Source organism: Diachasma alloeum, unplaced genomic scaffold (genome assembly GCF_001412515.2).
Source record: "Diachasma alloeum isolate Michigan unplaced genomic scaffold, Dall2.0 Dall_scaffold_00289, whole genome shotgun sequence".
Lineage (NCBI taxonomy): Eukaryota > Metazoa > Arthropoda > Insecta > Hymenoptera > Braconidae > Diachasma > Diachasma alloeum.
The window spans coordinates 594,172-616,988 of NW_021680428.1; the positions used below are offsets into that span (position 1 = coordinate 594,172).

General features: G+C 32.4%; 1 protein-coding gene across 9 annotated transcripts in view; it reads left to right on the top strand.

Annotated features, from left to right (window-relative positions):
• LOC107038901 (nuclear receptor coactivator 7) overlaps positions 1-21,055 on the top strand; it is an 89,186-nt gene extending 68,131 nt beyond the window's left edge. For 7 of the 9 annotated variants that reach the window (XM_015258234.2, XM_015258236.2, XM_015258238.1 and 4 more), the window contains 7 exons: positions 653-819; positions 2,699-2,861; positions 4,910-5,126; positions 5,500-5,583; positions 17,503-17,784; positions 18,705-18,874; positions 19,399-21,055. In XM_015258234.2, coding sequence (XP_015113720.1) covers positions 653-819; positions 2,699-2,861; positions 4,910-5,126; positions 5,500-5,583; positions 17,503-17,784; positions 18,705-18,874; positions 19,399-19,534 — 1,219 coding nt within the window. In that variant the 3' untranslated portion in view covers positions 19,535-21,055. The remainder of the gene's footprint in view (positions 1-652; positions 820-2,698; positions 2,862-4,909; positions 5,127-5,499; positions 5,584-17,502; positions 17,785-18,704; positions 18,875-19,398) is intronic. The other 2 variants (XM_015258231.1, XM_015258233.1) reach the window with 1 other exon arrangement.
• Positions 21,056-22,817: the final 1,762 nt, after the last annotated feature.

A 22,817-nucleotide genomic window follows, 5' to 3' on the forward strand; every position in this document is an offset into this window, starting at 1 on the left:
TCTAAAATTAATGTTCAAGGCCATTTATGAGGACACCTGGATTTATTTTTACCTCTGAGTCCTTCATCGTTTGGTTTGATAACAGAATGTAACTTTCAACTTGAATAATCGTAATTTATCAACACAATAGATATGAATACAGTAAGGCTTTACCTGTTATTCGCCCAGAGAAATGGTTTATGTTAATAAAATAAATTTTTTTTTAAATAAACATTTTTTTAACGAATGAATGACCACAAAAATTGAAAAAAAAAACGTTTTATTTGATTGAAAGCATCATTTCTCCGGGCGTATCCTTTCTAACTGTTGCAACTTTTGGAAATTATCTGTTGTCGATTTGTCTGAACTTCTCTGAACTCTTGGACCTCGTTCTCTTGCTTCTAGATGCATTATGACTCTTTACAGGCAAATTTTCCCACTCCATGATAAGTGGACCCTTCAAGACTGCTTGCAAGCAACACACAATCAGCAAAAAAAAACAATTAAAATTAAAAATCAACAAGATACACAAGTCAAGTGATAAATATTGTACCTGTCATGCAACTCTGAATGCTCCTGCCTCTTAATGTTGTTAATCTTGTCATAGATATGGTTGTAATGTTTCGTCTGGGGGATTTAATCAGTGATGATTGAGTTTTGATATTATTTGCAGGCGCTCCTCCGTCGGGACCTTCATTCGCCAACAGCCCTTGACCTCGTCAAGTAGCAGCAGTGTTGACAGCACACGTGGTAACAGAGTAACGACACAAGCACCGAGGGTAGATTACCGCAGTGTCGTGTCTGTCGATGATAAACCCGAGCTTTTTGTCAGTTTTGACAGTGAGTATTTTCATTTTAGAAGAATATTTGGGACAAAATGTTTGATTTTGCTGAAGTGATTGCTCAAATTCACAACACTGAGGCTCGGTGACAGCTTTATTTATTCGCCTTGACATTTTGAGAGACGAAATTTGAGGAGAATTCAACGAATTTTTTGTTAAATTCTTTGAAATGAAGCACTGCAATTTTTTTTTCATCAGGAGATCATAAAATTGGAGGAAAGAGGAAAATATTCTGTTATTATTGACGTTAAACTACATAAAATGGGGTAATTCAAAGGTTTTTTTAATTTAAAAAATAGTTTATATTATTTTATGGCAGTGATTGTTCAAATTTACAACGCTGACTTTAATTGACAGCTTTATTTATTCGCCATGACATTTTGAGAGACAAAATTTGAGGAGAATTCAACGAATTTTTTGTTAAATTCTTTGAAATGAAGCACTGCAATTTTTTTTTCATCAGGAGATCATAAAATTGGAGGAAAGAGTAAAATATTCTGTTATTATTGACGTTAAACTACGTAAATTGGGGTTCAAATGTTTTTTTAGTTTAAAAAATAGTTTATAGTATTTTATGGCAGTGATTGTTCAAATTTACAACGCCGACTTTAATTGACAGTTTTATTTATTCACTTTGACCGTGAGTAAATTAAAAAAATTATTCAATTCAATTATTCACTCATTTAATTATTTAATTGTGATAAAGAAAAATTTTGATACGATTTTATGGTGGTGATTCTTCAAATTGACAAATTTATTTATTCGTCTGCGCAGGTTGAGAGACAAAATTTATGTAGAATTGAACGAATCACTCAAGATCACAAAATTAGAGAGAAAAAAGGGAAATATTCAGTTATCATTGACATTGAACCACACAAACTGAGGAAAATTCATACTAATCTAGTAATATCATCTATTTCTGTTATCCCTCTAGTCCAAGCACCCAATTTCCCCGACTTTGAAGACCTCGGTAGGTTCATACTGTATTAGTTAACTTATTTCTTCTCTCTCTGCTCTGATTTAATCACAATTTCAACGAACGACTGAATATTCTGTTCCCCTGGCTTTAAACTCTCTCTACTTCCACTTACAATTTGATTTGATTATCTTCTTGGAGTTTTTTGAAAATATTTTCTGGGGTAATGAGAAATATCGTTTGGTTTCTCTGCTGTCTACTGTCGTCATTACCTTGAGCTTATGCATCTGATCCTAGGCTTTGACTCCACGCGCACAGATTATTCGCTTTTTTTCTCTATTGAATACTTTCCCTGCAATTTTACTCATCTCATGAGACATGATCTTACCACAGGACAACACATTTACATCCTCCCTTGCATGATAATAATTCAGTAGCGAAACGCTAAAACGATTTAAAGTCGATTCAAGCCGATTTTGACTATTGAACAGTTTTTAATAAATATCTCGGAATCTAGGGCAGATAGCTAAATTTTTGTCATGACCTTTTTCGTAGCCCTCAATTAGCTCTACAAAAAAGGTCATTACGAAAATTTCTATATCTCTCCTAGATTCGGAGATATTCTTCAAAAACTCAGTTGAGAGCTGAAAGAGTTGTAATAAAGATGAATTATTTAGCGAAAGAATCATAACGATTTAAAATTTATATTAATTTCTGAATTACAGTTGTTGTATTTCATCAGTACGATATAATATTGAAGAGAATAGAGTGAACATCTTCGTTAATATTTTAACGAGAAAACATCTTGAATTATTAATTTCCGTGAATGTATTTTTCCCTAAAATTTTGCCACTTTTTTTCTCCTCTGCTGATTGTGAGTGGTGTGAAATGACAAATCCTCGACATTTGTTCTTCGTTTGGCTGACGATGTGTTCGAGAATTAAATTTTAATTTGTTTCAGAATTGATCCCAAGGCCAGCGAGAAGCTGCGAGGATCCACCACTGTACCTGAGGCTCCGCACTGGTAGGCCAAAGGACAAGAAGATTCCTCGGTCCACTCCTATCATGAGCTATGGAAAGAAGAAATTACGACCTGAGTACTGGTTCAGTGTTCCTCGAAACAGGTGAAGTAAAAATATTTAATTGCAATTTCACATAAATTTTTGCTAAAACTAGTGACATTTAATCAATTAAAAACATTTTTAATATTTTATTAAATTCAAATCGGACGTTATTTGAATAAAATTGATGGGATTATCACGTTATTTTCATTTTTTTATTGATTTAAATTCAATTAATTAAACCCGTCAACTCACGAATTCACTAAATTACTTCCTGACGATTTTTAATTTCAATTTCACATAAATTTTTATTACAACTAAAGTTATTTAATCAATTAAAACATTTAAATTATATTTTTCAATTGAACCAAACGAATTAAACAAAGTTCATTGAAACAATTAGTCAAAAATAAAATAATTATTCGGTAACAATTCCTCATTTGTATAAAATAACCCGTTCATTTGATTAGAATTTGAACATCTGATTGCAATCAGCCTAAGATTACCAAATAAACAGTCCCATTTGATAAAGATACGTCATCTCCCCTGTTTTAAGATAAAACCAGTACAAAGTGTCATCAAATAATTAATACTAGGAACCCTCTATTTACGTCAAAGACCATTCACTGAATTCCTAATCATGATCAAACGTCTTATCACAAATTTGTTTTCATCGAAAACCTGAGGCTATCGGCGTTTTATTTCTGTACCGAGATGCCATCACCGGATAAACCCTCGCGTCCATTTTTTTCACAACTAAATGTGTAATCAATTCTCGTCAAAACATTGTTAGCTCATCGCCGATAATGTCTCTTCGAGAAAAAAAAAATAGGAAAAAACGAGGGAATTGAAGAAAAATCCACGAGATATCAGATGTTTCCATCAAAAAATAAATTCGTCAGTCTCCAGAGCCAATCTATTTCCAGAAATGATTCAGTCAAAATAATTCTTATCTCACAATTAAAATTCTGGTAGTGAGGATCGATCAATACAGCCCACTACACGTGTATTGATCAAATCATAAGCTCCTGGAGAATGAGTGGGAGAGAAATAACTCTTGTCACATGATAATAGCACGTGCTTTTATCCATCACGTGGTTCATTATGGACTCGTAGTGAACGCCTACTCATTTTTCTCCGTGAAATTGCACGTAAATAGCATTAATACTCTCCCATCCCCTCGTGGTAATTATTTATTTCAATAGGACAGATATACATTTGCCATTTAATTGATAAATCCAGACGAAATGAAAGTACTTTCACGAATAATGAGGCCAGCACGACTGTTGCTCAATCATCCATATGTTCGGGCCTTCGTCGAATTTTCTGTCCCGTTTTTTTATCGAAGGTAATCTCGGTTTAATGAAATTGACAATTTAATCGTTGTTTTTGACAAGTCAGTCAAAAACGACGTCAGTTTTTTATGAATATCTCGGAACCTGAGGCAGATAGCGGAATTTTTATCATAACCTTTTTTGCAGCTCTCAAATTGCTCTACAAAAATGGTCCTTACAAAAATTTCGCTATCTCCCTTAGATTCGGAGATATTCCCCGAATACTCAGCTTGGAACCAAGTTGACTTGAATTATTTTGTCATTTCGCTACTGAATTTAATTATAATAATTCAATAATAATAATGATTTAATAATGATGATTATAGTTTAATAATTCGATCAAGAATTAAATTTTCATAATTAAATCAATAATCTATTCATCTTTAATAATTCAGTAGCCAAGCAGTAAACCACTTCAAGTGGATTTTAACAATTGGTCAGTTTTTTATGAATATCTCGGAATCTGTGGCAGATAGCGGAATTTTCATCATAACCTTTTTTGCAGCTCTCAAATTGCTCTACAAAAATGGTCCTTACAAAAATTTCGCTATCTCCCTTAGATTCGGAGATATTCTCCGAATACTCAGCTTAGAACCAAGTTGACTTGAATTATTTTGTCATTTCGCTACTGAATTTAATTATAATAATTCAATAATAGTAATGATTCAATAATGATGATGATAATTCTATAATTGGATCGATAATTAAATTTCCGTAACTGAATTACCAATTAAATTTTCATAATTTAATCAATTAATTATTTCGTATTGATTACAGAGTGGACGACTTGTACCGATTTATTCACTCATGGGTGCCAGCATTATACGGTGAGCTTGATGAAAATTACTGGATCGAGCGTGGTTACATCCTCTCGGACACTGACACAGACCTATCGCCGGAAGCGTCGCCTCAGGAAGGGGGAGAAACCGGTGAATCCGTTGAGGAGAGCAAAACCGGTGATGAGATTAGTGAACTGACGCGCGAGTCATGGGAGGTGAGTTATCGTTAATAATTTTTTTAATGCGAGCTTAATGAGGAGATAGTCGTGGAATTACGGAGCTCCTCAGTTCTATAGAAAAATTTAGATAATTAATTCAGTGATTAATTTGAAGTAATGAGTTAATTATTTAATGAATTGTCAATGAATTTCGTGATTTCGTCTTATTTCAGTCGATTTTTAATTAAAAAATTGAGGATTAGTCTTGAAAATTAAGATTAAAGATTGACATTCGATAATTCTCACCAATAAATGCCCCATAAATTGACTAGAATAATGGGAATTGAAGACGAGAATAATCGAGTGTTGAAAAATGATGAGTGAGAAAATTTTTAAATAACTTGGTGACCATGTGCATTGGATAATTCAGCGGCTCAAGGCGCCGTACGTAAAGTTATGCAGCATGCTGGTCTCGAGTACGTCAGCGGACTCAGAGCAGCCCCAGGACGCCCAGGTAGCCTTTAACACCCAAAAAAAACGAAACAGAAACAGTAAAACTTGAGAAACAGACTTTGAAAATATTTGTTTATCCTCGAGACACTCGTGTACACGCAAAATGTTTGCACTCATTGTCTCTGTGTTCCTCTGCACATTAGAAACTGATTGTGAATGTGAGGAATAATTTATTTCAATTCTCTAATCACTGATATCTCGAATTAATTCATCCAGAGAAATTGATTTTTGTGAAAAAGAAATTGTTATTTTGATTTCTCTCGATGTTTTTGGTGTTTTGGTATTTTTTTAATAATTAATTATTGAGTATTCATTGATTACGAATTTATTCTAGTCTCGTAAAACGAATAATTCTGTTTCTGCAGTGAAAAAATGAATTATTTCTCTGGATGCGTGAAGAACATTGGTACTGCGTCATGGAAAAGCTCAGGAACTAAACTGAGAAATGACGCATGCCATTCATAAATTTGCAGATATCCTCTGATTAATGGAGAAGGAAAAAACAATTTTACCCTTTAAATGCAGCTTTAGACATTTCCTTGGTTCTTCTCGCATTTTTATTTTGCATGAACTCGAGGTTCAATTCTAACGAGGGAACTTCGTCATTATGACGCGTGCCAAATTAACTAGAATGGCTCCATTTAACGCGAAATGTTTCTTTATTCAACGAAAGCCTGTTGGCGATTGTCAACGATCCAATTAAGGATGCGATCGACGTAAGAATGTCTCATCATAATTATTAATATTGTTCTACAGTCCTAATAATTAAAAAAACCTTCAAAACTATTCGGAATTCTCGAATTAATTCACGGAATTAATTCATTTTTGGGAATTAAATTTTTTATTTTGAATTCTCTTGATGTTTTTGGGGTTTTTATATTTTTTAAATCATTAATTATTGAGTATTAATTCATTACGAATTGATTCTAGTCACGTGTAATGAATAATTCTATTTTTTTAGTAAAAAAATTATTTCTCTGGATAATTCTTCTGAGAATGCCTCATCATAATCGTTAATATAGCTCCACATTTTCAGTAATTAAAAAAAATATTCAAAACTGTTGGAAATTCATTAAACGACTATAAAAATTCAATTTTATTCCAATTAAATGTAAAAAAATCGAGAGATTGCATCAAATATAAATTTTTCTCCCACAATTTATTTAGTAAATTTTAGAATTAAAAACATGAAAAACTATATTCAGAACAAAACAGTTGTCTGTGATAAATCAGCGCTAATTCCCAAGTCAAACAGAAAACGCGAGAAGAATTCAAAATACATTCCAGAGAATCTCAAGGTGATTGACGAAAATTCATGATGGACATTCGATTAGTTATTTTTCCTCATCTCTGGGTGGAGATCAAACCGAGAAAAATTCCGAATTATTTTGGACTTTGGAAGTCTTCCAGAAGAAACGCCAAAAAATATTCCTTCATCCGTTCGTCTGTTAAAATACTAAATCCGACCTAAAAAAAATATAAAAAACCGCCTGTGGGGAATGTACACACGTTCGTTGACTCGAGTCATGTTTTCCATAAAAGAAAAATCATTAAAACTCATGAATAAAACCCGCGATGAAGGTTGAGTCGTCAAGACCTCGCGTTTTATGTGGCCAGCGTTGGCTGGCGTTAATCCAACATTCTTGAGCTCTTGTTTATAGTCTCTCGCACGGGGTATTCCACTCCATTATCAGGGAAAGCAGTCCGCGTTGATTGTGAAGGGAAGAATGAACAATTTCCGTGATTTTTCTGCGGGGAATAGTGGCAATAAATACAGTTGCATGGGACACCTTTTCCATATCGCCGTTGGAGCGCTCATTACGCGGTATTAATAGCCGTGTGGGTGGTATTAGCCATTATCCTCACTGGCTATTATCATTAATCACGTGTGACAGCGACCAGTTTTACTCGAATCCCTTGATATGGGCAGCCATTTATTTTTATTTTTCAGGGAATTGATTACTGGGAGGACTCAATTTTTGGGAAATTCAGAAATTAAAAATTTTTTTTTGGTTCATTGATGGAGTTAATTGAATTAGTTCAATTCCATTAATTGATGAATTCAATTGATTCGATGAAATGTAAAGAGTAATCACAATTGTTATTTCAAATTGCTAAAAAATGTCAATTATTTGAAAAGAATTATTGAAAAGAATTCATAAAAATAATGAATGAAGAAAGAGTTAATGAGTTTCAATTGTTAAAAATAATTCAATTCAATCCATTATTCCATTAATTGACGAATTCAATTAATTGTACAGATCAATAACAATTGTTATTTTAAATTATTGAAAATTCTTAATTTTCGTCGGTTGAATTTCCATCTGATTTGAACAATTTCTGAGTCATGGAGAGGATATTCTTGAGCTCGTTGCATACAAATTAATTGAAACACGTTGGGAATATCCGCGGGATGATTAAATGCGAATAAACACTTCTCTTCTTGAACTGTAACGTGAAAATTGTCACGTACACTTAATTTCCTGGGAGATACACGGAGCAGCGTAATGCCAAACAGCTGCAAATTGCGGTTACCGAAAATCAATTGAGCTCAGTCATGAGGAGGACTTGATTTCTATTCAACTATCGTTATTTTTTTTTGAGAATTGAATGCAAAAAACGTATTTTTTTCAAGTGAAACTGACAACGTTTGGCAGAAATGGAGTATTGATTAGAAATTTCAAAGATTAAAATTTAATTTACTAAATTTTTATTGACAAATAGTTAACAAATTAATAAATTAATGAATTAATGAGCCAATGAATTGATAAAATTGATGAATTAATAAATTAATGAATTAATAAATTAATAAAATTTCAAAAATACTTTCATTTGGAAAAAAAACAAATTGTGAAATAGAATTAAAAAATCCTCAAGACAGAAAATACCACAAAAAAATGATTTTGCATTCAATAATCGAACAACACCACCTCTTCAAAAACACCAGGAAAAAAACCTAAAATCTAAAAATATCTCCAATACAACAAAAAAAAACAAACAGATTCCACTGATTAATAATTTATGAAGTCCTCACTCGTGGCTTCATCTCGAAATCGAAAGCCGAGATAAAACTCCCCCGACGTCGAACACGTGTTGCGCAGTTGTCGATGCGCCGTGAAATCGAAAACACAACAATCATGTGTATTAATACAATTCACTTTGCGCTCTAGTCGACGATTATAACAAGAAGGCACCCGGTCTGATCCCAGTGTTGCTTCAGTCTCCGCGAAGTGAAGCTCGATTGAAGGGTCAAGTGACAGTCCAGGGAAATATCACGAAAAAATTGAATGTCAATTTTCTGTAATTAAATGTCACTAATTTTCCATCATTAAATGTCAATAATTTAAATTTGTTAAATGAAGAAGAATGAGATATTGGAATAGTCGTTGAGGAATTTCAGTCCATACGCGTATTCTCCGCATTCTTTTTTCATTATTTGTTCCGCCTGAGATTAGTTGGATACTGGAAATCGCGTCACATTGGCATGCAGTGGAGGATAAAATTTTTTTAATTGTATTCAGTGAAATTAACTGGTTTTTCAACTGACGCCTGCGCGAGACTGTGATTTTTTCGGGGCTTTTCTGACACTCGCCCTATCGGAGAGAGCGTTTATTATTACATTTGGCAAGTGCATAATTGCTGAGGTCATACATTCGAGAAATTTCGAGCGATCGAAACAAGAGACTGTGATTGAACTCAATTCAGTGCGTTGATTCTGACGGCTGCTGTCATCATGCCTAAGACTAAATTAACGAATCCAATCAACAAAATTACAAAATTTCTCAAGCAAAGGACTAAGGTAATTTTTTTGGTTTTCATTGGTCCAGGAATTTTTGAAAGGGAATTAAAATGTCATTAATAATTATTTAAATCCATTAAGTCGTCATGATTGCAACATATGACGTGTGATGAAGAAAATAAAATTGGATTTTATGGGAAATTGATTGTACTGATAGATTATTTGGGAAAATTCCTCGGAAATAAATTTTTTCACTGAATTTTTTATTAATGCACTCACTGATTTTTTTTCTCATCGGAAAATCAAGTAAAAAAATCTGGGAAAATTAAGGCGAAGGATTTTTAAAGTTCAAAACCTGTTGATTTTTTGTATTAAATTTTTTTTAATAATTCTGTTAATTTTTGCTAATTTTTCAATTTTTCCACTAATTTTTATGTTATCATTCATGTTAAAATGTTAAATTAATTTAACTGATAGATTTTCTGGGAAAATTCCTCAAAAATAAATTTTTTCACTGCATTTTTCGTCAATACTTTCACTGATTTTTTTTCTCATCGGAAAATCAAGTAAAAAAATCTGGGAAAATTAAGGCGAAGGATTTTTCAAGTTCAAAATCTGTTGATTTTTCCTATTGAATTTTTTGTCGTACATTACTAAATAATTTTTCTAATTTTGACCAATTTTTCTACTAATTTTTATATTATTATTCATGTTAAAATGTTAAATTAATTCAACCGATAGATTTTCTATGAAAATTCCTCGAAAATAAATTTTTTCTCTGAATTTTTCGTCAATGCTTTCACTAAATTTTTTTCTGATCAGAAAATTAAGTAAAAAAATCTGGGAAAATCGAATTAAATTGATTAAATTTTTGTTATTGCAGTACTGAATCATTTTTATTTTTAAACATTGTGTAATTAAAATAGCTGCCCCCTCCCGACGAATTCAGCCAGTGAAATTGATACAGAACTCCGATGCTTTTTTTATCGATCCGATAGCGCTGATAATTCCCCCGGAATTCCAATTCTTTAAACCGCAAATCGAAATAAACGCGAATTATGATAAGAAACATTGAGATGTCTTTGCTTATTCAACGGAAGCGTCCTACGCACGTGCTCTAATTTCATCGTCACTTGAAGTCTCTTATCCTCTTCGTGGGGACAGTGGGATTATTTATTTATACTCGTTGAAACGATAATTCGAACTTGAACAAGAAAAACGAGAGTTCCTATTTACAAAGAAAAATTCTTTTAAAAATCTTTGTTCTTGCATTAAAAACATTTTCAAAATTGCAAAATTAATGTACTCTCGTCATCTCTCTCAAAATATCTCTGAAATTCATAATCTCATCACAATTTAATTAATAATTTTGTCTTATTGGTCAATTAATCCTGATTTTATCTCTTTCGAATGTTCTTATTTAAATAGAAACAGTTCTTTCACCTGAATTTCAACCTTTTTCTGCTGAATTAAGTAAATAATGTCCATGCACTTCTTCTAAAAATTATAAACTTTTTTCTTAGTTAAAAGGCTGTTTGTATTCTTAAAACTCCGATTTAAAGATTTGGGATATCGGAGGAGAGTCACGAGGGATTCGCTGCATTTCCTGATCACCTTGAGTGAACCCGGACAGTCCCTGAGGGCTAATCTCGGAAGGAAACCACAAATTGAAATTTTATCTCGAGAAAATAATGCACCTCTGCAATTTTTCAATTCGCTCGCTGAAAATGCCGTGCGGTAATTATAAATCACGAATGAAATTGAACTTTGCAAAATTGTTTATCAATTTCGACCGAAATGTCAGGGAATTTAGCCCTTTGATCGATGAAAACTGCAAATTTCAGGGAATTATTCCATAAAAATGGGTAAAAATGAGGAAAATTCAGGAAAAATCAACGAGAAAAATTAATTTCATGAAAATTAATATAAATAATGAAATTTCAAATGACATAATGAATAATCAAAGTTCAAAATTGATAAATTCTATATTTTTTTGTTAATTTCAGTGAAATTATTTCATAAAAATGGATAAAAATGAGGAAAATTCAGGAAAAATCAACGAGAAAAATTAATTTCATGAAAATTAATATAAATAATGAAATTTCAAATGACATAATGAATAATCAAAGTTCAAAATTGATAAATTCTATATTTTTTTGTTAATTTCAGTGAAATTATTTCATAAAAATGGATAAAAATGAGGAAAATTCAGGAAAAATCAACGAGAAAAATTAATTTCATGAAAATTAATATAAATAATGAAATTTCAAATGACATAATGAATAATCAAAGTTCAAAATTGATAAATTCTAAATTTTTTTGTAAATTTCAGTGAAATAATTTCATAAAAATGGATAAAAATGCGGAAAATTCAGGAAAAATCAACGAGAAAAAATTAATTCCATGAGAATTGATATAAATAATGGAATTTCAAATGAAATAATGGATAATTAAAGTTCAAAATTGATAAATTCTCTATTTTTTGTAAATTTCAGTGAAATAATTTCATAAAAATGGATAAAAATGCGGAAAATTCAGGAAAAATCAACGAGAAAAAATTAATTCCATGAGAATTGATATAAATAATGGAATTTCAAATGAAATAATGGATAATTAAAGTTCAAAATTGATAAATTCTCTATTTTTTGTAAATTTCAGTGAAATAATTTCATAAAAATGGATAAAAATGCGGAAAATTCAGGAAAAATCAACGAGAAAAAATTAATTCCATGAGAATTGATATAAATAATGGAATTTCAAATGAAATAATGGATAATTAAAGTTCAAAATTGATAAATTCTCTATTTTTTGTAAATTTCAGTGAAATAATTTCATAAAAATGGATAAAAATGCGGAAAATTCAGGAAAAATCAACGAGAAAAAATTAATTCCATGAGAATTGATATAAATAATGGAATTTCAAATGAAATAATGGATAATTAAAGTTCAAAATTGATAAATTCTCTATTTTTTGTAAATTTCAGTGAAATAATTTCATAAAAATGGATAAAAATGCGGAAAATTCAGGAAAAATCAACGAAAAAAAATTAATTCCATGAGAATTAATAGAAACAATGAAATTTCAAATGAAAAAAATTGATAATTAAATTAAAAAATTAAATAAATCCTCTTTCTTCCGAAAAAATTGTCAATTTCCCAGAGTTTTCTAATCATCGAGGCACTCCTTATCATTCCTATTGACTCAGTAGCCCCAGAAAAATCGGCGGTAAATATTTTCTCTCCGGTTGACACAGAGGTTTCAATAATAAACGCAGTAAGTTCAACGTCCACTTGGCGCCATTTCGATTCCCGAGGTCAACACATGAGCCCCATATACTTTTTGATAAATTGGAAATGTGAAGGGAGGCCTCCAGTCAAACTCGTTATGTGTATTTTAGGCCCTGAAAACTTGAATAAACATCAAGGGCTGGGACTCTCAGCCTCAGTTGACTTTAAGCTCTCGTCGTGACCAATTCGTTCATTCATTCATTTTATTTCACTCTGCATAGATCATTTTTATTCCTCAATTCGATTGATTTCGCAGTTGATTTGATCTCGAGTTTTCTTCAGTTCTGTGATTAAAATGATTGCAGAGCAGTATGCAATACTCAATTATGTGATCCAACACTCCTCTCGCCTGCTTTCGGTAAGAGAAATGTCTTCTTGTTGCAAGGGAAAAAGTGTTCGGTTGTCCTGTTTGGAAAATTGCTTCTCAAATTTGAAAGAATTTTTTTTTATGTTAAAAGAGAAGAGGGGAGATTTGAATTTGAGTTTTCAGTGAAAATGAAAATTACATTTTCCGTTGATTTTCCCACGAAATTGTGAATTTTCAATTATAAAATTTAGAGAAATTAATAATAATGTTAATAATATTTGAAGGATTTTTTTATGTTGAAAAAAAAAAATTACGTGAGATTTTCCTTGATTTGTGGAATATTCAATGAAATTAGAATTTTCAGTGAAAATTCCTTCAATTTCCAATTAATAAAAATTTAATAAATAAATTTTCCTGAATTTTCATGGTCTCTATTAATTTTTATCTAATAATTAAATTAAAAATTACATTTTCCACTGATTTCCCCATGAAATTGAGAATTTTCCATCATAGAATTCCTAGAAATTTCAATAAAATTCTTATTTAATAAAAACTTCCCAAAATCACCACTGAAAATTGTGAAAATTGCCGCGACTATTTCATAAAATCTTCAAGACTTCATTAAAAAAAATTCCGAATTCATAAAAAAATCACAATTCCTAAAAAAATTCTCAGCAGCGTAGGATCCTCTTAGAATTTTCAGTGAAAATTCCTTGAATTTCCAATTAATAAAAATTTAATAAATAAATTTTCCTGAATTCTCATGGTCTCTATTAATTTTTATCTAATAATTGAATTAAAAATTACATTTTCCACTCATTTCCCCATGAAATTGAGAATTTTCCATCACAGAATTCCTAGAAATTTCAATAAAATTCTTATTTAATAAAAACTTCCCAAAATCACCACTGAAAATTGTGAAAATTGCCGCGACTATTTCATAAAATCTTCAAGACTTCATTTAAAAAATTGTGGAAAAATTCCGAATTCATAAAAAAATCACGATTCCCTGATTAAATTCTGCATACTCAAATGGTGTTTGTCGATGTTCGTCGAGTTTTTGCATTCATTGGTCTTGCGACCCACTTGCCACACGCCGCGAAGGTCACTTTCGATAAATCTCTCGGAGAAACTCCCCGAGACTTCATAATTCCAAATTTTCAGCAGCGCTGAATCCTCTCTATTTTCCCTCGGGGAATTGAGCGAGGAAACTCCTCTAAAACTTCCGGTTAAACACTCGATCGACGACAATAATGCTCGGGTAATATCCGTCATGAAACGACAGATATAATTCTGCGCTGGACATTTATCCGGATGCGCCTCATTAGTTCGTACGAAAACACTTGGACGCAATTCATCTGCATTTGAAACGCGGAAAACTGCACGTACGAGCGCGAGAGCGCGAGAGAGATCATCATAATTTTAATGTCAAACTCATGAATGTCTGCGGAACAAAAGTGCACAGCAGTGTCCAGTTTCATTGTTGATACGAGTAATTCAAATGAACAAGCACTCATTTATCGCTGATGTAACATCCCTCATCTCTCGTATTTTTTATTTTTTAATTCTGGGGTACAAGTGTGGGGAGTCAAGGAAAAACGATAAGCGCCTGAACTTGAAGTTCATCTTGGGTCGGGAATGACTCTTGAGACGGAAAAAAATATTCCACATTTTCAAAAACTTTCAAAAAATTTCTTCGTATTTTATTTCCAGTAGGTAAACGAATTCCATTGAGAAAATGCCATTCACACCGCGTCACTTGAGCTGATAATCATCCTGATGATTTTTCCGTTATCATTATTCATTTGTTTTCATAATTAATTTGAAATTTTCAACGGCATTCATTGCAAGAAAATTACAAAAAAAAAAATTTTCTTACAATAGGCCATCGCCCGAGTTTGTTTATTTTTTAGAATCTATATGAAAAATTGAGTTTTAATTGACGTCAATGAATAGAGCTCATTGAAGCTTATATTCATGAAAATTTTGAAAAGCTCAGCCGAGAGTTAAGTCAACTTGAATATTTTTACCGTTTCGCAACTGAATTAAATTCGCACAATCTTCCTTCACAAATATCATTAAAAAAACCGCCCCGCAGTCAGTAATTATGCAAATAAATCTCACCGATACAGCCTGCGAGATTATAATTGCCGTGACGTATAGTATCGGAATCACGGCATTATTAATTCCAAATCGAAGCTGATTATCGACGTAGTTTCATGGCCATGCCCTGGGGGTGTATTATTCACGAGGCGAGTGTTCAGGCGTTTGCGACTTTCTCTCAGTTGAAAAAACAATCAGCCCTCGTAAATCCGGACAATCGTTTTGTGCGGAGAGGATTAACAGGCAGATGTCGGATTAATCAGCTCGGTTACATTAGTGGAGATTCAAAGAGAAGGAAAACCAGTATTTTCCCCCTCGGTTTTAATCCGAGGCATTGAGCACAGGGCCACTGGTCTGGGAAGCATATGCGCCTGACCTTGAATTTTATTTCATCGAACGTTTAATTTTATTTTTTACATCTATTTTCACCAGCAAAAAGATTTTTTTTTACCACTAATTTTTTTAAATAGTTTAAACAATAAAACAATAATCTCTCGACAGAATTTTTTTATCATCTTTGTCAGGAAAACGATTTGTTTTTTGACAATCCCATTTTTTAAATAGTTTAAACAATAAAAAAAATTATTCTCTCTATATAATTTTTTTTATTAATTTTTTTCTCTACATAATATTATAAAAAAATAATGAGGGCCTTGAGGGTCACGATTCTATAGGTCATAAGGGCTAGAATCTCACATATTCAGCGTTTTCAGAATTAAAAAATTTTTTTTTGCCGTAGATAAAAGTCCAAAAAGTTATAAATGTCGAAAAAATGAGAGAAGTTATGAGGGTCATGAGGGCCAGGTAGTTTATAAGGATCGTAGGGGTCCTAATAGGCCTCGGGAGTAAGAAAAAACTCCTGAAATACCAGGAAAACAGCTGTGGGCGCCGCCATCTTACTGTGATACCCCCTCCCTCTGCCGCAAGGGGCTCCAAAGATGGCGGCGCCTCCACCTCGTGTTTTTAAACATTTTTTAAAATTATTTATCCCCTTCGGAATACCCTCACCTCACTCCATCCTGTTTCAACAAAATGAACAATTTTTTTAAGCCATCGTTCAGATTTCTCCATCTCCTTTCGGCTGAGAATTCACGGCGCAAAGTTTCTCCCGCATTTCAGTCGTTTTTTTTTACTCTCGAGGCCTCTCTTGAATAATCAAATACATTAAATATTTAATTAGAATATTTTTTTGACATTTAAAATTTATTTTTCTCGCTCTACTTCGGAGAACCTCCGAAATATGTCTGTGTCCTCACTAATTCTCCATGTTTCTGCACTGAATGTCTAGTTCCCCCTGCACCACCCCATAAACAATCATCATGAAAACACAATGAACAGAAAACAACGAACACTGGATGTCAATAACAATGTGTCGTAGCTGGTAGAATTTAGTACTAGTACAGTTAGAATGTTATCTAGTATCTAATTAGTCCCCTTGTATGGAACCCAAGGCCGGGGGTATCGTAGTCGTAGGTCAGGAGTAAACGACAGTTGCAATAAATTTTTATATTCCCTCTTATTGAATTTTCACAGTAAAAATATGTTGATACGTAATGTCTGCGTCGATGCCTCCTATCCTTGAGTGGACTTGATGATATGCGATGCAAATTACTGCAGAAATGCCATTTGATTTGTGTTTTCACTCGGAAGAAATTATTATTCGAGACATGGAGAGATCAATTTAATGGGAACACAAATTCAATTGGAAATTGGGGGGTGAATGGACACACGACAAAATTTCATGTGAAAAACCTAGAGAATTCTAATTAACTATTGAGTTATTTTCTATAGGAATTCCTCGACATCAATTTTCCTGGTTTTTTCTGTTTTTCTTCTCTCTTCATTAAAAAAATTAAACAAAAAAACTCGGAAAATTCAAGCAGAGAAATTTTTATAGGGAACATCTATTGAAAATTTCTATTGAAATCCAATAGAATTTTATAGCGAATTCTAATTATTTATTGAAACATTTTCTGTAGGAATTCCTCGACATGAATTTTCCTAGTTTTTTCTTTTTTTTTCTCTTCATTAGAAAAAATGAAACAAAAAACTTGGAAAATTCAAGCAGAGAAATTTTTATAGGGAACATCTATTGAAAATTTCTGTTGAAATCCAATAGAATTTTATAGCGAATTCTAATTATTTATTGAAACATTTTCTATAGGAATTCCTCGACATGAATTTTCCTAGTTTTTTCTTTTTTTTCTCTTCATTAGAAAAAATGAAACAAAAAATCTTGGAAAATTCAAGCAGAGAAATTTTTATAGGGAACATCTATTGAAAATTTCTGTTGAAATCCAATAGAATTTTCCAGCGAATTCTCAAGGTTTCTCTACAAAATTTTGTACGTGCGCCATTAAATTTCTGTTTTCCCTCGGGAGAAACAATTATTCGAGACATGAAGAATTAAAAATTGAGAACACAAATTCAATTGGTAATTTTTTTAACGAACAAAGTCTTCAATTTTCGTTATTTCCTTCCAGGTTTTGTCTATGAGCGAAGAGCTCCGAAGAGCCTTGTACGCAAACAGTGCAATATCCCTTGACATTGACGTCATTGTGCCTGATTTAGTCGGCACAACTGAGATACTGAAGGACGAGCACAGAGAGAGTCTGTGCCGGCACTTGCCAGCGAGAGCCGAGGGCTATCTCTGGACCCTCGTGTTCAGCACAAGTCAGCACGGCTTCAGCCTCAACAGCATGTACCGAAAAATGGCCAAGGTTGAGAGCCCCATACTTCTAGTCATTGAGGATACCGAGGGAAATGTAAGAATCACCGAGATATTTGCATGATTATTCATAACAACAGTTGCAGAATTCACTAGTTCACAGTGGAATTAATTAGACTTGATGGGGAAGACCTTCGTCGGAGATTTACAATCCTTTAGATTCATGAAAAACAGAGGCTTTTGGAATTGTTTAGTTGGGAGATTAATTCATTGGGGGGTTTTTGTTGTTTAGAATTAATTGAGGGGGTTTTAATCTTTAGAATCAATTGAGGGATTTTTAATTTTTAGAATTAATTGAGGGGTTTTTAATCTTTAACATTAAATGAGGTTTTAATCTGTAGAATTAATTGAGGGGGTTTTAATTTTTAGAATTAATTGAGGGGTTTTTAATCTTTAACATTAAGTGAGGGGGTTTTAATTTTTAGAATTAATTCGGGGGTTTTTAATGTTTAAAATTAATTGAGGGGTTTTTAATCTTTAAAATTAATTGAGGGGGTTTTAATCTTGAGAATTAATGGAGGGGGTTTTAATCTTGAGAATTAATGGAGGGGTTTTTAATCTTTATAATTAATTGAGGAGGTTTTAATCTATAGAATTAATTGAGGGGTTTTTAATTTTTAGAATTAATTCGTGGGTTTTTAATCTTTAAAATTAATTGAGGGGTTTTTAATCTTTAGAATTAATGGAGGGGTTTTTAATCTTAAAAATTAATTGAGGGGGTTTTAATCTTAAAAATTAATTGAGGGGGTTTTAATCTTTAGAATTAATTGAGAGGGTTTTAATCTGTAGAATTAATTAAGGGGGGGTTTCATCTTTAAAATTAATTGGGGGGTTTTTAATTTATAGAATTAATTGAGGGGGTTTTAATCTTGAGAATTAAGGAGGAGTTTTTAATCTTTAAAATTAATTGAGGGGGTTTTAATCTTGAAAATTAATGGAGGGGTTTTTAATCTTTAGGTTTTTGGTGCTCTCACGTCGTGTTCTCTCCACGTGAGCGATCATTTCTATGGGACAGGTGAATCACTCCTCTTCAGGTTTACACCGAGGTTCCAGGCGTTCAACTGGACAGGGGATAATGTTTATTTTATCAAAGGGAATAATGAGAGCCTGGCTATTGGCGCTGGAGAGTGAGTATCAGTCAAATTTCTCCATGTTATAAGCAAATTCACTAATTATCTATTTTTTTTTGCATTGAGAAATTCTAAAGCCAGAGAAATACTAGATTTGAATCAAATAAAACGTTTTATTCAACATTTTTATGTTTAATTCACAAAAAATGTTTCAATTCTGTAAAAAATAATTCATTCAGGTAATAATCCAAATAACGCATTAAAGTTTTTATTTGGAACTATTCATTTGAAGCGAGTCAAAATACGACTGAAAATCAAATTTAAGTTGAAAAAAATCACGGGATATTTAAATAAATGCAATTACTTTAGTGAAATATTTCAATTAATTAACTTTTTAATCATTATTAATGTTGTAATTACGTGAAATGAACAATTAACTCGTTCAAATCTGGGAAAATTATTTAATAATTCTAATTTATTCACTTAAAATGAACAATTTCTAAATTAATCAACAAATTAAATTTTTTGATTGTATCTTCACGTTATTATTTGCAACATCATCACAATTTTGTGTTTAACAGTGGTAAATTTGGACTCTGGTTGGACGGTGATCTGTACCAAGGGCGAACCCAATCCTGCAGCACATACGGCAACGAGCCCCTCGCCCCCCACGAGGATTTCGTTGTCAAAACCCTAGAGTGTTTTGCATTCATATAGGATTCGGCCACCTACAGCCCATCCACCACAACGTTGGAGCCTAACTTGACCTGAGCTCGGGATTTGTAGTGGAAAAACAAATCCAAGTATCAGGAGAGATCAGACTTAATCACCATTTAACGAGGATTAAAGATGGAGATTCATGTAACGAGAGAATAAAAATGAAAAACTGTAAAATTAAGAGGAGAGCACTAAATCGAGGGGGGAGATACTCCGAGTGTTGGGAGTTGTCGATTCAGAATAACTGAATTCAAAAATCATGAAATTAAAGCACTAGATGAATCGACGTTAATTAATTCAATCTATTTTGTTGGGATATTTAATTAGATGAATTGATGCGAATGACGATGAGAATTGTGAATTTGTGCTTTAATTGCCGGAATGTCAACTGATCGATAGACTTATCGTTAACATTTTTTTATTTATATTTATTTTCATTATTTTGTATTGTTTAACAGTTAGTTGTTACCCGCCGATAGATCAACGATATTAATTACCTTCTGATGCAGCAAATAAATCGAGTTGTTGCGCCTGAATATGTAAAACTTGATTGTTTATTTTACCAAGCAGATTGATAAACTCGTGAGAGGGAAAAAAATGGAAGAGAGATATATTTTTTTTAGACACTGAATGTGATGAGAAAATTTAACTAATGGATTTTGCGAATTTCTGATACCTCAGAGAGAGAGAGAGGGAGAGAGGGAGAGGGAGAGGGAGATTATGGAGATGCTACCAAAAACCAATGCTAACTAACCGTTTGTTGATGTGTAGATAATGTAGATAGTGAATGTACATATATATATACTGCAAGTCGTGTAGAATGATTAATTGTAACGCTAAAAAAAACGCAAAAATATATATTATACAAAGAGAGTTAAAAATCAATATGTTGGATCGTATTATATCGTGTATACATGCTATTACTGTAATGTGAGGCTTGGCTGGGACTCGAGAGAGGCCATTCAAACCTGTCTAGGATCTGAGATAGTTTAGGGTCACGTATGAATCTTAATGATTAAATCAAAGGATTTTGAGTGGATTTTGAGGGAATTGGTAATGTCTGATTATTGTTGATGAGGGTTAGCTGATAATTTTAACGTAGAATTCTACACCAGTGTCACAACGAATGCAAGTGTCTGTGCATCATCTTCTGAATTCATCATCTTTCATTATTTGAGATCAAGTGGAATTGAACGGAAATTGTGCTGTTCATTTCCATTTAATTTAATTGACAATTGAAAAATCGAAATCATGAAAAATTGAGGAACTGAGTGAATTCACGAGCCATCGAGTCCATAATTCATCGAGTGCTTCACAATCATTAGATGCGATGGGGTTTTGATGAAAAGAGAGAGAGAGATCGGGGGAATTAATCGGAGTTACAGTGCTGGATAGACAAATGTTGGAGTAGCACCTAGACGAGAGAAATAATTAATAATACACACGAGTTGTGGCTGACGAACTAGCGTATTATGCATATCAAGTCTAATGATTCAGTACATTAAAGAATACTTTGATAAATCTGTGTTATTTTTCATTAATCTCCACATACTGATGACTTTTATTTACCATTGATCGTTGGAAAGTCGATTTATCACGCATTTCATCATGAACATTTAAACGTGATAATAAAATACTAATCGATAGCATAAACTCGTTGACTGATCAACTAATTAATCGGTGAATTGCAGCTTTGGCTTCGGTTTATTTGCATTTTCATTCGGTTGAAAAAATTCAACTGCTGAATAACGAGGGATAATTGAGGAAATAGTCGTTGGAGATTGAGGGAGATTAATAGACGAGTTTTTTTGATAGATGTCAGCTTGCTAGATGTAGAATAACTCAAGAAAAATCACTAGAACAGTTGGTGAATTAATGAAGCATTAGATTTAACTACAAGAGGAAAAATCCTAGATGTATTGTTTGTGATATAAAATAACACAACATTGCTCCCAGGTTCCCCTTTTCTAACACCACGAGGAAATACTGTTGGGGTAGAATTAGCAGAATCGTAACTCTATGAGTGCTGAGACGTCAGACGAATTTGGGAGCTTATATCCAGCATTGTACAGAAATTACAAAAAAAAAAAGATTAAAAATTGGAAAAAAAATATGTGCTACTGCCTATACACACATGTAGGGGTAGATTAAACGTAAATGTGAGTTGTTGAAGAGAAGACATTAATATCGCGGGACAAGTTCGATCATTTCGAATATAATCCTCAATACTCTTTGTGACTCAGGAAGTTTTCCATGAATCAGTGTCTAAAATTGGCTGAACATGTCTAATGATTAATACAAGTGTTTTTAGGTGTGTAATGAGTCACCTGCGGTTGGAGCTTCGATTCTGGCGATCGAAATGAGAAGAATTCCGTAGAAAATTGCATTTTTTTAGAGAGAATGTTTCATGAAAATTATTTTGGGGAAAAATTAAATTTCATCTGCTGCAGAATTTTTTCTGTTGAGAGATTCTCTAGGAATTCCTCGATGTGAATTTTCCTAGTTTATTTCACGTTTTCTTCTCTTATTTTTTATTTAGAAAAAAAAAGAAAATTTGAACTAAAAAAATTTATAAAAAATTGAATAGAAATTTAATAGAATTTAAAGTGAATTTGGAGGAGTTTTCTATCATTTTTTTTTTCTTAGGTTTCTTCTCATTTCGTTTATCCAAAGAATAAAATAGGAAGCATTTAAGACCGTACAGACATACCCAGAGCGATGTTGATCTGTCGTACATTGTCAATTAGTTCCAGACTGACTGCAGGGATTGAGAGAGTGGATAACAGTTGTGTGTCTCGGTGTTTCTAGCCAATAGACGTGTCGTCGTCATCGTCGTTGAACACATCATTGTTTCAAAGAAATCAAATTATGTGAAAGTTTGTAGATGGGCTGTGGTCAATATCCGATGATGAGATAATTCAGAGGGTAATCGAGTCTTCCTTGGGAGCAGATTAAATTCAGACCCGAATTTGAATGATTGAGGGGCCTCGGGCCTCTCGACATTCCAAGATTAAGTGACAACAATGATTTTATTCGATTGAGGATGTCCAAGTACTTTTGCAAGTGAAGTTTGAGCAAATTCAATTATTTATTTATAAACAACGAATGTTTTAAAAAACTGGGTAGAATTCAATTTAAATAACACTGAATTTTCATGATTTTTTTCTAAATTTTCTCGCGTAATTTAATTAACAAATTTGAATGAATTTGAATAAACAAACATGAATAAACAATTTCAATTATTTATTTCTAAAGAATTAATGTTTAAAGAAATAATTCATGA